The 16148-nt window shown below is 50.3% G+C and overlaps 1 protein-coding gene across 1 annotated transcript; it reads left to right on the top strand.

The window, feature by feature from the left end:
* Nucleotides 1-1047: 1047 nt before the first annotated feature.
* LOC135422715 (thymosin beta-12-like) lies at nt 1048-3914 on the top strand. Its single transcript, XM_064672167.1, has 3 exons — nt 1048-1152; nt 2059-2166; nt 3582-3914. Exons 2-3 carry the CDS (start codon nt 2067-2069, stop codon nt 3617-3619), a joined length of 138 nt encoding a protein of 45 aa, XP_064528237.1. The 5' UTR covers nt 1048-1152; nt 2059-2066; the 3' UTR covers nt 3620-3914.
* The last annotated feature ends 12234 nt before the right edge of the window (nt 3915-16148 follow it).

Here is a 16148-nt window from a genome sequence, read left to right as displayed (position 1 = left end):
ATTAATTTTATCCCAACTTACTTGCCTCCCTTTTGGCTTATCATGGAGTCTAGACAGGTGATTCAGACGGAGACATCCAAAGGTACCCAAGAGGAAACCCCACACCAGGATCTAGGAGGCTGCACACAGCCCTTCCCTTCCTTTCCCTTGGAAAGTGATTCCCCAAGTGGTTTTGTGCTGGGTAGCTGGAGCCACATCAGAGCCCCAGGGATGTCCCAGCCCCAGGGATGTCCCAGCCCTCGAGAGCAGCAGCACTGGGCAGTGGCTACAGGCCGTGCCCACCTCTAATACCCAGCATGGCTTGCAGACACAGACAAGGGCTAACAGCCATTTTAAAGGGATTTTCTTAATCACATCACTTGGCACCTACACAATTCTCCCTTTGCTGCAGCTCAAGAGGTTCCCTGGAAGCAATTCCAGTGTGATCCATGCCATCGGCACAGGTGGAGAACAGGGAATGGTCACACATGGCTTTTTGCACAGTGAAGGCAGGAAGGTTGGCTGTGGGCAGCTGCCTGGTCCGGTGTGCAGAGCCACGGGCTGAGAGAGGCACCAGCAAGTGGGTGGATTGCTACAAAAATGGGAGTGAATGGAAGATCCATTGTCCATCCTTTCAGGACACGTTCCTGGTGTGGTGCTCAGGCCGTGCTAATCTCAGATCTGGCCCTTGATCCTGGCAATGGTACCACGGCTCTGCTTAGAGCCCTCCCCAGCCCCAAGCTCCTGTGAGGGATGAACCCCAGGCATGTTGCTGAATGCACCTAAAATCTCCCCAAAAACCAACCTGGCAGCAGCAGCAGCCCCCCAGGCTCACCTTTGCTCCAAACCTCAGCGTTGGGAAAGAACGGGAAGCGAAACTTCAACATGATTGCCACAGCAAACGAGGAGAAAAATAAAAAAAAGAAAGATCAAGATGGATTTTGGCAGTTTTCCATGCCAGTTTTCCCATTTCCCTCCCTCATGCACTTTCTGCAGGAGCAATCTGTCCTTTCCCTAAACGCTGAGCAATCCCAGCACTAAACTAATCAATATTAATAGCGATGGGCTTGGGAGGGGGGAGGAGGGGAGAGGAGAGGAGGGATTACCCTGACCTTTTTCAACTCACACTGCCTCAGACGGCCACCAAGCAGCTGAGGAGAGAGCAGCCAGACGGTAATGCCATGTGGTTTTAGTAGCTTTTCATTTTTTTTTTTTCATTTTTGTTTTTTTTTTTTTTCTCCTTGTGAATATTTACTTCTGTTGTCTCAGTGCAGATAGCAATGAAATCCGATTTTCTGCAGGAAGGAAAAAAATATAATTATACCAGCCATCTCCGGGCCAAGCCTCGCCTTGACGGGAAACTCTACTGAAATGAGGGGAATAACGCCCAGGCTGGATTTTAACTTGAATTTCTTATTAAGAAATGAATTGGATTAGGGAAGTTTTGACAGGTGAAGGGTTGAATGCTGGCGTGCTTTGTGGATTTCTCTTTATTATAATAGGGTATAATCAAACCCATTGAGCTGTGAGTGGGATATGGAGCGAGAGCAAACAAAGGGCTGAGGGAACCAGTCCTCTATTGTTACGCTGAAGTGTCCACAGCAGCTCAGGGGGTGGATGTGCTCAGGACAGGGGGCTCAGAATTTAAGACAAATCCTATTAATTAAAAGAAAATCATAACTGAAGCTCTTTGTTTGGGGTTTACTGTAGATTTTCTGGTTAGCAGCGTTTCTTAAAATAGAGGTTTGCGTCAGGAGGCACCGTGGATTACTGGCAATTAATGCATTGTCTCTTCAATACTGAATATTCTTGTTGCCATGTGCAGAATAGGATTTTTAGTAATTTCATCTGAGAAATCTAGAGAAAATTATATTTATGCCTTTCCTCTTTTGCTCTGAAAGAGCCAAGCCTTGGAGGAAAGGTCCCAGATCGAGGTGTTAGATTTGTGGGGTTTTTTTGAATAAACATTTCCATGGTCTTTTCACATTTTTTTCTTTCGAGGAGAAAATGCTTTGCAGATGGCTGATATCACAGCACTAGCTAATGAAGCCATGGGTGTGTTTTCCCTTTCTTTGTCAGGACCCATCATGTCCGACAAACCAGATTTTGCAGAAATTGAAACGTTTGACAAGACCAAGCTGAAGAAGACAGAAACCAGAGAGAAAAATCCCTTGCCCACAAAAGAGAGTAAGTGATTCTGAGGCTATTTGAACTGTGAGTAGCAAGGACACAATCTGTGTTGCAGTTCATATGCAAAATGAATACTAATCATGGGATTACAGGCTCAAACTCATCCCTGATTTTAAGTGGGGATAATACTAAGACTCGTAGTCTATGCTGGGCTTCCAAGGATGCCAGTAATTATAACCAATGGTGCATTTTGTTTGAAAAACCCTTTCTGATGGGATTGCTCTTGCTTCTGCTAAAAGCAAGACCAGTGTCCCCGCTGGGTGCTGGTAACAGGATCAATCTGTTTGTAATTACCATGTTACCAGCCTCTCTGGAGGCACAGGGGGACCCTTGCCCATCCCTGGCAGCCTCCCCAGAGCGTGCTTGGGCTCTGGATTTAATGTGTTAGCAGGCAGATGAGCTGCTGCCTCCCACTGGTACCTGCTGCCAGCCCTGGCCAGGAGACCTCCAGGCACCTTCTCTGGGAATAAGTGTGCAAGAAAACCCCATTATCATCCTCATCTAATAGGAAATCTTCTTTAGCAAAGCACCCCTGAGCTTTACTCGTGCAAGGTCTTCTCCCCTACAGGCACTGTGCACAGACAGCCAGGTGAGGCTGGGATTCACTTCTACTTCAGGTGTGAAAGAGCATTTGGACCAGATTTTTTGGGCAGCTTCCTTCAGAAGAGCATTGCTAACCCCTCTGGATATCTGTGCTGATAGCCATGGAGATGCACTGTCCCTTGGCATGATACCTGTTTTTTCCCCCCTGTTTCATTATCCTTACCAGTGCTAAAGCTATAAATACAAAAGGAGGTTTGCACATCAGGAACTGCCCCCTCCTAACTAGGCAGACATGGGAAGGAGTTGGCATTTCCAGGGTGACCAAAAAAAGCAAGTGTGGATTGAACCATTCCCCGGCTTTAAAAAAGACTGTAGGAATCTGTACCTTGTAGAACCACTATCACAGAGTTACAGAATGATTTGGGTTAGAGGGAACCTTAAAGATCATCCAGTTCCAACCCCCCTGCCATGGGCAGGGACACCTTCCACTAGCCCAGGCTGCTCCAACCCTGTCCAGTTTGTCCTTGGACACTTCCAGGAATGGGGCAGCCACAGCTTTTCTGGGCAACCTGTGCCAGGGCCTCACCACCCTCACAGGGAACAATTTCTCCCTAATATTCCATCTAACTCTGCCTCTGCCAGTGTGAAGCCATTCCCCCTTGTCTTGCCACTCCATCCCTTGTCCGAAGTCCCTCCCCAGCTTCCTGGAGCCCCTTCACGCACTGGAAGGGGTTCTGAGGTCTCCCTTGAGCCTTCTCTTTTCCAGGATGAACACCCCCAACTCTCTCAGCCTGTCTCCCTAGGAAAGCAAAGTCTATAAACAGTAATGTTTATTGATGGTGTTTTTGTTTCCTCTGTTTTCCTGCCAGCTATTGAACAGGAAAAGCAAAGCGAAAGTACAGCCTGAGTGTAAAGTTCAAGATGTGACTGCTGCTTCTTCAGTGGGGTTTTGGCTTCTGAGTTGGGTTGCTGTTTTGTTTCATCCCCCCCAGACCTTGTTTGTTTCCCATTTGTTTAAGGAAGCATTTGTTCATTTAATGTTCCCTGGAGAAGTTTGTTTTGTGTTTGTTGAAGAAGATACTATGTGTTTGTATTCTTAAAACTGTAATTCCAAGTTCTGTATCGACCCCATTACTTGCCAAAAAAAGCAATTTGCATAGAAATTGTTTTCCTAAGCCTCACAATAAACAGGTTTCTTCTGATCAGCTGTCTTTGAGCCTTGCAGAAATGGGGTTTAAACTCCAACTCTTCCTAGCATCCTTCCCACTTTGTTTCCAATTCCATGGTTACTCGGGAATATGGTCAGATTGGGAAGGGTTACCCCAGACACCCACAGGTTCCTGGGCTGGCACACAGCCCCTCTCCATCAGCACATTCACCTGTATCCTGCAGAATCCTGGAGCCCCAGGTGGCACCAACCCCCAGGAACCCCCCAGATACCTTCACAGCAGCCTGGAGACTTCAATCCCACTCCCTGAATCACTCAAACGAGTGTTTCATGGGAACCCTGAGGGACAAACTGTATGCTGGCAGCTCCTGTGCTTTTAAACCCTCAGCTTGGCAGCAGGCATGAGTAAGATGTGGAATTAATGGCCTGCTTCAGTCCTGTCCAACAGTAGGTTAGAGGTCTCAGATAAAAGTACTCACTTAGAAATTCCATGAAAAATTGATGGTTGGGCTCAGGAAATACTCAAATTAGCATCCCAGATGGAAAAAGGGCCGCAGCACACCCTCCACAGATTTTTTTCTCTCTTTAACTTGCCAAGATCCAGTAAACCTTGGGGCAACTGCAGCACACACAGCCCTTGGCCCATGTCATATCAACAATACAAGAATGAGGGAAGGTGGGAGAAGGAAAGAAAATTTAGTATTGCACTGATTTTCTGGGATGAGACAGAGACCTTCAGCAGCACAAGGGCCTAGGACACAAACCTTCAAAGCAAGCAAGGACTCCCTAAATCTTCATTACTGGTGGTGCAATAACATCCTCACTGGTCTGCAGAGGACTTGGCAAAAATAGACTCTGGTACCAGCTCAGGGGACTCCCAATTACATGGTATCACAACACTTCTGGAATTAATTTCCAGTCTTATTAGAAAAACAAGTGCTTATCCTGGGCAGATAAACTGCTGTCCCTGGAGCTCAGGTATGGTCCTGCTTGTGCTGTGAAATGAGAACAGCTCTGTGTACTTGAGCAGGGTTACTCTGGGCTTGCACTTGCCTGAGCTGAGGCAGAAAGCAGCTTTACAGGCTTCAGAACACAGAGCTGAAAGGTTGGGGTGGTGTTCAGAAAGCTCTTGTTTACTTAAGGGTTGTTTGACACTTGACACTGAACGGGAATAGCCAGGACTGCAATTAAACAGCACCAGGAGCCACAGGAGTGACCTTTGGTGGCAACAGAAGGTAACCAGAGGTGAGCAGGAGACCAAGGGAAAACATCCAGCACACAGGACTGGTGATCTCAGTCAGAGCTCCATTAATGTCAGTGGTGTCCAAAGGACTGAGGCTGCTGTTTCAATCCCCTTTCATCAGTGCAACATTGCTGAGGTTTTCTTTTCATGACCAAGCATTTTTGTACATTCTCCTTTGAGGACCTCGTTGCCTTGTCTCCTGACTCAAAGGGGTGTTTTTTTTAAGGTCAGCTAGGTTTATTAATACTATTTTTTTATTTAAAAGGTGAGGAACGTGAGGGGTTGGGCAACAAGGAAAACAGGGTTATTTTCTTTGTGACCTGTGCCCTCCCCTCACACCTGCACACTTCAAGGTCAAAGAGCCTTTGACATTATCTAAATACTTGCTTTGATGATGGTTCCTTCATGGAGGAAGAGTTCAGAGATAGCACTTGGAGAAACACCACCTATGGAAATCTGTGGAGTTCATTCTGCTCAACCACATCCACCCAACCCGTTACTTTTCCACAGGGTGATTTTTAAGCACCATTTTGCACCCAGCAATGAGCCCACAGACCAGACTTTCTCCTTGGTTTTGCCAGGAGACAGTGTTTGTTCCATGTGACCATCTCCCTCCTTCTCTGCCAGCTCAGAGCATCTGCCAACCCACTCAGCACAACGTGCTGTAAATCACCAAAAACCTCTTTGGCAACACTGAACCAGTGGTCATGTCTGTGCCCCGAGTTCTCCCAGAAACCAAAGGTCTGGGCTGTGTCCTCAGCCTGCACTTTTTGGGCAGGAGGGAAGGAAGGTCTGGCCAAAGCAACAAACAACAGAGACACTCTCCTCTTGTGTTTGCAGGGATACAAAGGATTAGGAGCACTGCTCTAGGGCGTGATGCAAGAGACACCAGGTTTGTCCAAGCACTTGGCTCAGGGCTCCTGGTGCTGCTGCAGGGCTCTGTCTGCCCCCATGAAGCCTCCTCCCAGTTCAACTGTTTGCATTTAAGGCCTGTCACCGTAAAGCAAACATCTCAGTGCTGTTATCCACGTCTCACCACACTGAAAAGGCTGAGAAGAACTTTTATCTCAAGTTCCCCGCCCCTGGACCTGACTAGGAGAGCTGCCGAGCTGCAGCAGAGCACGCAGCACCTGCACACCAGGAAAAATTCCTCAAGGTTAAAGGCCAGATCTTTCCACCTTTCTCCTTCCTGACCAAGGTGGAGCATGGCTTCATGGCAGGGCTTGGAGACTGCTTCTTTCACAGTTAGCAGTTAAAAGAGGCTTAAAGTTAAAAACACATAGCTGCAGTACCCTGATTTGAGAAACATCCCTTTCTGCTGCTGTGTGAGACCACTTCAGCCCAGGATCTGGATCAGGAAATTAAAATTTGTCAAGAGCAGGGATGGGTTTGGCTCCCTGTTATCTAAATCAAAGAGCATTACAGCCCTTATCAGCGGGGCAAGCTGGGGACACAGACCAGGAAACCGCTCATCTCTTCAGGTCGGGACAGTGAATTTTCATCCTTCCAGTCATTACACTAAGGAAATATTTGTTCCTGCCATTGGAAGGGAGCTACAAGCCACGCCAAGTCAAACCAAACACCTTACCCACACCTAGTAAACACCTTCTGGGTGTAAATCTGACCTTCACCCCTGGAAGAGCATCCTCCAGCGCCGAGGCTCTGCAACAGTCACCCCTTCCCCAGCCTCAGGACTGATGGGCAGCTGAGCTGGAGACAAAGTCATCAGCAAACAGAACTAGCACCAGGTGGGAAACTTAAATATTTCTGCCAATTAGCAGCAGTCCCTTGCTGTTATGTAAGGGTACATAACGAGGTGTTACCTTGTAACTCCTCCAAAGGAAAAATGCCTTCCATGCTCATGCAGTTACAGCCAAAAAATCATTATATTCAGATAAACATTATATGCAGACAAACACCCACTTTCTTGGCATCACCATGAAGCCAGTCTTGCCCCCTGGATCCCAGGGACAGGGCCAGCCCTCTCAGGATCCTGGCCAAGTCCACCTGACCCTGTGACTCACCTCTAATTGCACAGTCACAGCAAGCTCTGACTGAGCAGAGGAGATCTGCATTCCTGTCATTGTTGTACAGAAGTTAGTTGATTTAATAAATCTCGTTAGGCAGGCATTTGATAGCAGTGAAAGCCAGGAAGGAGAAGCTCTAAGCCTAGTTCTCCTGGGAAAAGGACGTGTGTGTTCCACCTCAGTTGGAGCCTGGCTAAAAGCCCCTGGAGATCCTGCCCAGCTCCAGCCCCAGCTCAGATACCACAGCTGAGTCTCAAAGCACATGTGGGGTTTTTTTTCAAATATATATGGGGGTTCTCTCTTATTTGACCCATTAGCCCCATGGTTGCTGAGCCATGTCACAGCAAGTCTTTAGGCCCAGCTCTGCAGCAATGAGGACAATCACCACAACAGAGAGAGGCCAAGGCTGGAGAAGCCTCTGCTTGGGGAGAACACCTCTGTGTGGTGGTTCTGCCATCAGTGCTGCTCCTGACACAGCAGAGACCTCTCCTGCTAACAGAGGATCAGGGAAAGATGTGAGGGAACGAGGATACTGGCACAAGCTCTGCGGGATCGGGGGTCTGAACTGCAGGGCGTGGGAAGGAGGAGGTCAGGGGCTGGGAGAGCAGCCAGGGAGGTGCCCACGGCAGCACAAACTCGAGGCAGAAGAAGCCAGGGCGGCTCTCGTGCCTCTGCCTGGCTCGCCCCTTGTTTTTCCAAAAACACAGGGTGAAAACAATAGCCTTTTCAACAGCCCTAACCTTCTGGTGCCAAGCTGGGGGAGCCTCCCACACCGTGCACGGGCAAACAGAGCTGCTGTGTCCTCCAGGAGCCCTGGCACAGGCAGCCAGCCCTGGCCACTCCACCTGCTCCCACCCAGCGTGTCCGTGGGTCCCTGGGAGCTCTGTCTGTCCCAGCCACCGAGGTGTGTCCCACAGCAAAACCCGCTCAGCCTGGAGGGTGGGAGGCAGCAGGGGATGGCTGGGGCTGAGCCAGGGCGTGTGGGAGCAGGTGGGTGCGTGTGCGGGGACGTTTCTCCAGCTCAAACTGACAGCAGGGAGAGCTCTCATTTTTGGTGTCTGTGCTGGGAAAGGCGGCTCCCTGTGCTTTCTGTCTTGTCAGGAGAGCTGGCTTGGGAAGGAACAGTTGCTGGGGATGGTTCAAGCACATCTTGTAAGCTGTGCTGACAACAGCTCCTGACAACTCCTACTACCAACTGCAAATCTCCCCAATGCTTCGTGTTTGCTTCAGGGCCCAGGTCCAGAATTCATTCAATCCATGGGGAATCAGTAAAAAAGGAGATGGAGGGGGGAGCAAAAGGGGGTTTCTAGCTCTTGTCAGAGAGACACACAAAAATGAAGCCTTCTAGGGCTCCAGCAGTAGGCACTGAACAAAAAGAAGGAGAATTTTCAAAATAAAAAAAACAATCTCAGGAATTTTAAGCTGGTCTCATGAATTCAAAGGCCAACTCAGTATCAAAATTTTTGGACTTGGCAAAGTCGCAATAACCAGGGAGGAAAAAAAATGATGTGTGACTCCAAGTGGGTGTTTTCAAACAGCATCTTGTTTGGGGAAAATAATCCCTCTTGGTCTGTTTTGTTTTCTCGTGATGCTGGAAACAATTCTCCTCAGAGAAAAGAACTGGGGGGTTATTTTCCTATCAGATCACGGGAGCTCCCTCAGGTCATCCCTGACCACGGCTGGTCCTCCCACCCCTGCTGGCACTGAGGGGAGTCACCACCTCGAAGTGTTAAAGAAACACATGTGCAGGTCCAAAACCACACCTTTCACTCAGCAAGGAAGAAATCAGGCGTGAAGTGCCTTGGCTGAAGGTGTGTGCTTTTGGGGCTGAGCCCAAGGGCAGGGATGGAGGCAGCAGGGATGGAGGCAGCAGGGATGGAGGCAGCAGGGATGGAGGCAGCAGGGATGGAGGGAGCAGGGATGCCCCCAGGGCAGCAGCTTTGCTCCTGGGATCCTTCTCTCCGGGGAGCAGGAGTAGCAATAGCTGAGAGTGATGCAATAGCTCCATAATGGCTTTATAATTGCTCCAGCTTCTCCACTGCTCCTCCTGACTTGTACTATTTTATTTTTGTCCTGTCCAGGCTCCTCTTTCAGTGGGACCTGGGTAACCCCCACCACCAGACAGCCCTGGGGGGCACAGTGGGGCAGCATCTCTGCTTTAACACACCTCTGGCACTGTTTTATTATCATGCTGCTTTAACATGCCAAGTGCAATGCACGTGACCAGGGCTCCAGTTTAATTTTATTTCTCTTTTAATGTGTTTCACGAATACCCAGGGAATTGGAAATGTCAGGACACCAGCATGGCTGTATCAGCTGCAGGAATCTGCCTCCCTGCTCCCAACAGATAATTGAGGACCAATTTAAACTGGAGCTGCCTCAGTGTGAGCGCTGGCTCCTCACGGTGCTGAGCCTGCCTTCTTTCATTTTCTAGCTGTACAAAGGACCTATAAAGCTTTAACTTACATGCTTTTATAAACTTCATGTGTGAAGCATTCAGTGCTGCATGGCCAAGGTGGAAATAAAAGAGATTAACCCAAAATAGCCCTCAGTATTCAGAATGGGCTACTGTATATAAATCCCAAAGCCACGCTCAGATGGCTGGGCCAGCCAAGTTGAGCAATGAGCATGGAAATTTCACCACGTTCCTGCAGTGGGATTGCTGGACAGCTTTTATCCCACCTGACACTTGAGCTGCTCAGATGGGGGGACTCTGCAAGCCTGTCCCACCCCTCTGTGTCCACCCACCCGGCCTGACACTGTCAGTGGGTGTGTGCGGGATGGGCTGGGCTGGGTGTGCGGTGCAGGGAGGTCCCACAGGGGGGAGCCTTGTCACCAGCCTGCGGGGACACTTCCCGGGACACTGCCCCGGGACATCACCGCGGGCATCCCCCTGCCAGGCACCCTCTGCTCCCCACACTCTGCCTCTGGGCTCGGTCCTGGCACTGTGGCTTTGGCTCCATTTCCACCCGCTCAGAGTTAACGGATGTAAAATGTCCTGTTCATCCTCGACAGGGATGGGCAAAGCTCCCTCCAAAACCACCACAGCTCCAGTGTTCAGAGCTGATCTGGGAATCACCAAGGGACCGTGATCAACAAAATCTGTTTATAAAGAGTGTCACCGGGGAAAATTCACCCCATGAAGGGTCCTAATGGGTCTCTGTGCCTGCAGGATGCTGATGAGCCAGACCCCTGACCCAGATCCCACCTTACACATTCCCATCAATTCAACTTTACACTGAACAGTAAAGGCCTAAAACTGGTTTAGTAAAGCCAGGGACCTTGCCAAGAATTGTAATCTCACTCTGACCTCAGATAACACTTGAGATGTCTCCTCCCACCTGAAAGATGAATAAATGCATGGCACTGCCAGACTGATTAAAGCGATATATGAACATGGCATCGATGCCCAGCTGCATTATGAAAAGGAAATATGCACCTCAACCCCTGTGAAAGACAGGCAAGGCAAGAGGAGCTTCCTTAGGGGGAAGCAGAGCAAAGTGCTGGAGGCCCAGTGGCACCACGGGTGGAACAAGCCCCGCAGCAGCACAGGCTCCCCACTGCCTTCCTGGGCAAAGCTGCTGCCAGAAGCAAGTTTTCTCCTCACTTTGTTTCTCCCAGCAAAACTCAAAGAACTTTTAAAGTTGCTCACAGCCCAGATTGCTGCAGAGGAAGCCTCAGCCTTCTGCACTCAGAATCACTTCTGTCCAAAGAAATAAAGATGAGTTTTAAGAAAGTATTCATAGCTCAAATCACCATTTTCTTCTGTGAGCCTCAAAACCTCCCACACTCAGTGTGCCATACACAGCCAGCAGCAACACATATATCATCCAGCCCAGAAATTAAGATATTTGGGCTTGTTCTGTTCCCTGTGACATGAAATGGGTGGAGGACAGGAAGGGTGACAGAACCACGGCTGCAAAGGAATAGTGCAAGGACCCACGCTGGGAAAGGACAGGGAGCACCACAGGAGCCAGGTAGTAATCAGTTAATTTAACTTGAGTTTGGCTGGGAATAATTAAGAAGGAGGCGATAATTTTCCTCTGTATCAAGTGCCCAATCTCTTCCTGGATAGGCTTTTACCTGGGAAGTGACACTTTGCCAGGACAGAGATCTGGTCCCCGCATGCAGATGCCCAGGCAGTCACTTCTCTGCTGCACTAACACTGTTTGCATGACACTTCCTTTAAAGGTGAGGAAAACAAAACACTTCTCCCTACCTTATAATGCTGCTGTGTAAACAGCCCTGTAGGTTTTGGGGGACACACCTAAAGGAGGCAGGTGAGGTGAGGCTGATCAGGTCATGGAGCTGCCTCTCTGGGGCCGACTGGGCAGTCAAATCCTCTCAAGAGCTTTCCCAAAAGAGAAGGGCACTGCTGGTCACAGGGTGAACATCTCCCCTCCAGCCATTGCCCCCCAGTCAATTGGGCTGGAGGGGGCCTGACCCATCTCCCAACCCATCCTCCCCACCTGCTTCACTCCTGACCACCATGAGCCCACAGCCAGTTAAATCTAGTCCTTGAGCCCCTTGCCCTTTCTCTTGTTGATTAAACAAGAGTTTTTTCCTTCCTCATTTGCTCCACCTTCTCATTTCTACCCTAAACCCAATGTCCTGTGCACCCAGAGAGCTCCCAAGAGCTCCACAATGCTACAGGGCCATTTCTACAACTCCCATCAGGACATTCCCAAATCACCTCGACAGCCTTTGCTGGGAAGCATTTATGTCCCTGCCCAGCTTGTAGCTGGAAAAATCAGAATTTGGATCCAAACCTTGATTTTTTTTTCTTTCCTGAAACAAAAGGGTGTAAAGCCCAAACAGTGCACCTTACAGCCTCCTGTGGTCCTGCTTTCTGGCATCCCAATGGCTCTGTGTTCTATTCCAGGACGTGTTTCCCTCAGTAGCAGAGGCTCTTACCTTGGGCTTGCTCACTCGTGGCCTCTGTGATGAAGTTCACTGCTCACCCCAGCACGCTGCACATGAGGTTGTGCTGGGAATCAGGATTATAAGTAAGATGGAAAACCTGGCTGCACTGGTACAGCTGAGGGGGACGAGGTGCTGCAGGGAGACAGGAACTCCACGGGGTAATTTTGTCACTGGGAAAGCACACCCCAAGCTGGTTCTGTTGGGTGGTTTAACCTTGTTTTCAGTGAATATCAGGCCACTTCTAACTGTGCCAACACAGGCATGAAGAGCACTAAGCCCGTGGGGTAGGTGTGGCACAACACCTGATTCCAGTTTCACCTCCATCCCCAATTACCATCCACTAATTAAAACATATTCGTTATACAGGCAAAACTCCCACCAGCATTGCCAAGTCCAGGGCTTGGGTCCTGCCAGTGCTTGCTCCCAGTGGGAACTGCCACAGCCCACAGGGGACTGTGCCACAGGAAGAACAATGGGGACATATTTTCCCCAATACAGGAATGTTGAGAAGGGTAAAAATAACAATTCCTGGAAGAGCTGGGTGTGCAGGAGGGCTGCCCCATGGCTGCTGTGCTCCATGGTGCAGTTCTGAGCAGCACAGGGACACATCCCCTGTGCTGTGCACAGACCCAGAGCACGGCATCACCCCCGGGGGCTTAGGGGCTTCCCAGGGAGACCGGGGTGGGAGAGCCCCATAAAACATCCTCCACCTCGCCAGCCAGGGGGTGGCTTTCTAATTACCCAGGTGGGTTTCTATTGTAAGGAGGGCAGCAATGCAGGATTTGACGCCAGGGCTCTGAATGTGTCACCTGCCCAGGGCAATTTAGCAAGTGGCCTGTGCTTTATGTTCCTGCTGTCCACAGCCACGGGGCTCGCTGCCCTGGCAAGCCAGGACCCCACCCCTGTGGGACCTGCTGCCCTGATAAACTGATTTATCTCATGTCTGCCTTCCCTTAAACCCACACTGTGATGTGAAGAGGGTTCTGTGGGTGTGTGGGGCTGTATATACTGCTGCTGTTTCTTTACTCAGGACAGATACCAAAATGCTTTAAGATTTTGATCATCCCATGAAAAGCACTGGCTGTTCAGTCACATAGCAAGAAAACAAGAAACAAAGCATCAGGATTTTGTCAGTAAAGCCAAGGGGCTCCAGCTGACATTCAGAACACTGCTTTTCCAAACAGCCTGTCCCTCAGCAGCACGTGGGGCCAGCGCAAGCTCTGGTGGTGCCTCCATGCTGATAGCTCACTGTGAGGTCCAAGGCTGCCCAGAAAGACTGACAGTGCATTTTCTGCATAACCAGGTAAATTCAACAGAATTTTCCTTTCAGGTCTTTTTTCCCCATCCAAAACAAAACCAAAAGCAAGTTTCCAGGCAGCAGGGAAGCCAAAGAGAAACCATTTTCAGCAAAAAAACTACCTTTAGCATCAACACTACCTTCATCATCAAAACTACCCTCAGCATCACCTCTCAGATGGGACCTATGGCTCAGGTGACCCAGGGTGTGACCAGGGGGCTGTTCCCATGGGTGATGGGGGAGCATCCAGCCCTGGAGCCCCCCAGAGTCTGGCTGGTGATTTACAGAACAAAGCACCAAAATCAGCTTCTGAACAGCTCTGCCACTGAGCTCAAAAAGACCACCCACCTCTGTGCCTCAGTTTACCCAACTGCAAATAGAGATGTGTATAATCTCCTGTACAGCAAAGATGTTGCACAAACCACTCTGTAAGTGCAAAATTCAGTAACACAGCAAGACCAAAGTCTGCTTTTGCCTAAGGTGGGAAAGTCTAGCAGCAATCCCACTGGGATGACTGTAGTCCTTGCTGGATGACCTGCAGAAGTGCTGCCTCCTGCTCGTCAGGGCTGAGCTGTGAGTGTGGAAAAAACCTGCAGGGAAGTGGGAAGGCTTGTCCCAGCACGCTGCTTTGTTTGCTGACAACCAGTGCAAGTGACAACGTTATGAGTGACTTTTGAGATCCCTGTGACTTTAATTGGAAAGGACATTTTTAACAGCCCGAGAGCTGTGCGGTCCTGCCAGCGGCTGCTCACGCCCAGGGACGCTGTTATTCTTCTGGCATGTGATGGGAATATCGTGTGTGAACTGACAGAGCAGACACACCAACGTTTTTTTAGCTGCACAAGCTCTCTCACACAAGAAAAAAAACCAAAACACATCAATGTGCCCTCAGGGACAGCCAGGCACAAACCCCAAAATTACCTGTGTGCATATAGAAAATGCACAGCAGATTTCCAAGCCCTATGCATCGGTTTTAATCAATGAGCTTCCCTGATACATGGGAAACACTTCATTCCCAGTAATTGTCCTTTGACAGCTCTAACAAGTAGGATCTGTTCGGGATGGTAATGATTAAAATGCTGACTCACAGAGGGGTTTCCATGCTGGCGGGACTGCACCAGCTTTGTGCTCACTTGGAAGGTATTTTGCATCCCTGCTTTTCAACCAATCTGCAATTTTAATCCTCTGGTTGCAAACGGGTTGTTTGTGGCTTTGCCCAGCTGACTCCAGGTTTCCCTGCTGCAGGGTCTGGAGGGAGAGGGCTCTCCCCTGGCTCGAGGATGGGCAGCAGGACAGGGAGAGTCCCTTTGCTTTCTGCAGCCAGGAGCAGTGAGGAGCTGGTCTGCCTGCTCAGGGCAGGAGGGAGAGGAGTGACAGGTCCCAGCAGAGGCACCTAAGCCCACAGACCTGCACTTCAGACACCAGCACTGCGAGGTGTCAAACCCCAGAGCAGGTTGCTGGCTCTGCTCTGCTGCATTTCATGGCGAAACAGCAAAGTACTTCACAAAGATGTTTGAGGTGCAGCCTCCTGCCTGGCCATAGTGCCACTGGCTGCTGCAGCTCAGCTGCCTGTGAGGATGGGGTTCATCCCTGTGTGGCCCCTTCTGCTCATGGGGCAGCCCCACAGGTGCCACATGCAGTGCAGTCCCATTCCCTTGAACCTCACTTTTGCAGCCCCTTCACCAGTCCCCCTGCACCATCAGCAATTAACACAGGGAGATGGGTGTGCCCAGAGGTCAGGCAGGGGGTTGAGAGGAGGAGGAGGAGGAGGAGGAGGAGGAGGAAGGCAGCACCTCTGTCCTGCCACAGGGCCATGGCTGGGCAGAGGCTGTGCCTCTGTGCCATGGGGCAGTGCCAGGCAGAGCCGGGGGGCTGTTGGCACTGCTGGCACAGCACAGCACTGCTGTGGGGCCAGGCACCCACACTGCCCCATGGAGCAGTCAGGAGCCCTGCCCAGGGTGAGCCAGCCCCCAGTGGGACCATCCACCCACAGGAAAACAGACTCGGTAGTTTCCATGAGCACCATCTCCCGTTTCTCCATGTGCAGCATCACAGCACCTCACAGCCCTTAATGACACTGGCCAGAGCTATTAAAAGGCTTTTTTGGGTTTCCTCTGCTGAGGATTTTCCTTTCCTGAGCACAGCTGATGGCTCAGCAGTGACAGAGGCCCCTCGCTCTGCTCAGGCTACGGGCAGCTCCCGCCTGCGGAGCGGCAGCAGCGGCCGTGCCTTTGCTGCAGCAGCTTTTACCGTAAGGAAATTGCCAACCCCAGAAAACTGTTCCCCTAATTACAGCGTTGGAGCAGGGAGAAAACCACAAAAATGATTCACACAGTGTTCCCAAGCTGCAGCCGCGTAAATTAGAGATCTCCAAGCGCTCCCGAGCCGCGCTCGCTGTTATCGGGATGGAAATGCAGGAACTTTCATCATAAAGAGGCGAGAAGGGAAAAAAACCTGCCGTTAAACGCATCTCTGCAAGCCAAGGAGACCTGGGAGGTCTATCCCCTATAGATCTTTACAGAAGGGTTGTTAAAACTCCTCGGGGAGCTCTCGTAGGAGGGAGCAGGCAGATAGCAGGGAAACTATAGAAATGCATCAGCTTGTTATTTCGGAGGGACATGGGGACAGAGCCTCTGCTGCCAGCAGAGGATGAAAAGGAGAAGGCAAGAGGACTTGGGGTGAGCAGAAAGGGATGGGTGGTGGCAGGGAAGAGAGTTAAAAGTGTCCCATTGTTAGGGAAGTTTGCTCTCCTTCAGACCATCCCGCTCCCAGGGACAC

This window comes from Pseudopipra pipra, chromosome 15 (assembly GCF_036250125.1).
Source record: "Pseudopipra pipra isolate bDixPip1 chromosome 15, bDixPip1.hap1, whole genome shotgun sequence".
Taxonomy (NCBI): Eukaryota; Metazoa; Chordata; class Aves; order Passeriformes; family Pipridae; genus Pseudopipra; species Pseudopipra pipra.
The sequence above is the reverse complement of the archived record's forward strand: the minus strand, read 5'-3'. Positions and strand labels throughout refer to the sequence as shown.

What these genes read in the sequence shown, in the direction of transcription:
- LOC135422715 (XM_064672167.1), top strand. Translation starts at nt 2,067, where the DNA reads ATGTCCGACAAACCAGATTTTGCAGAAATTGAAACGTTTGACAAGACC. An exon ending in TCCCTTGCCCACAAAAGAGA is followed by an intron (nt 2,167 to 3,581) that starts GTAAGTGATTCT and finishes TTTTCCTGCCAG; the next exon opens with CTATTGAACAGGAAAAGCAA.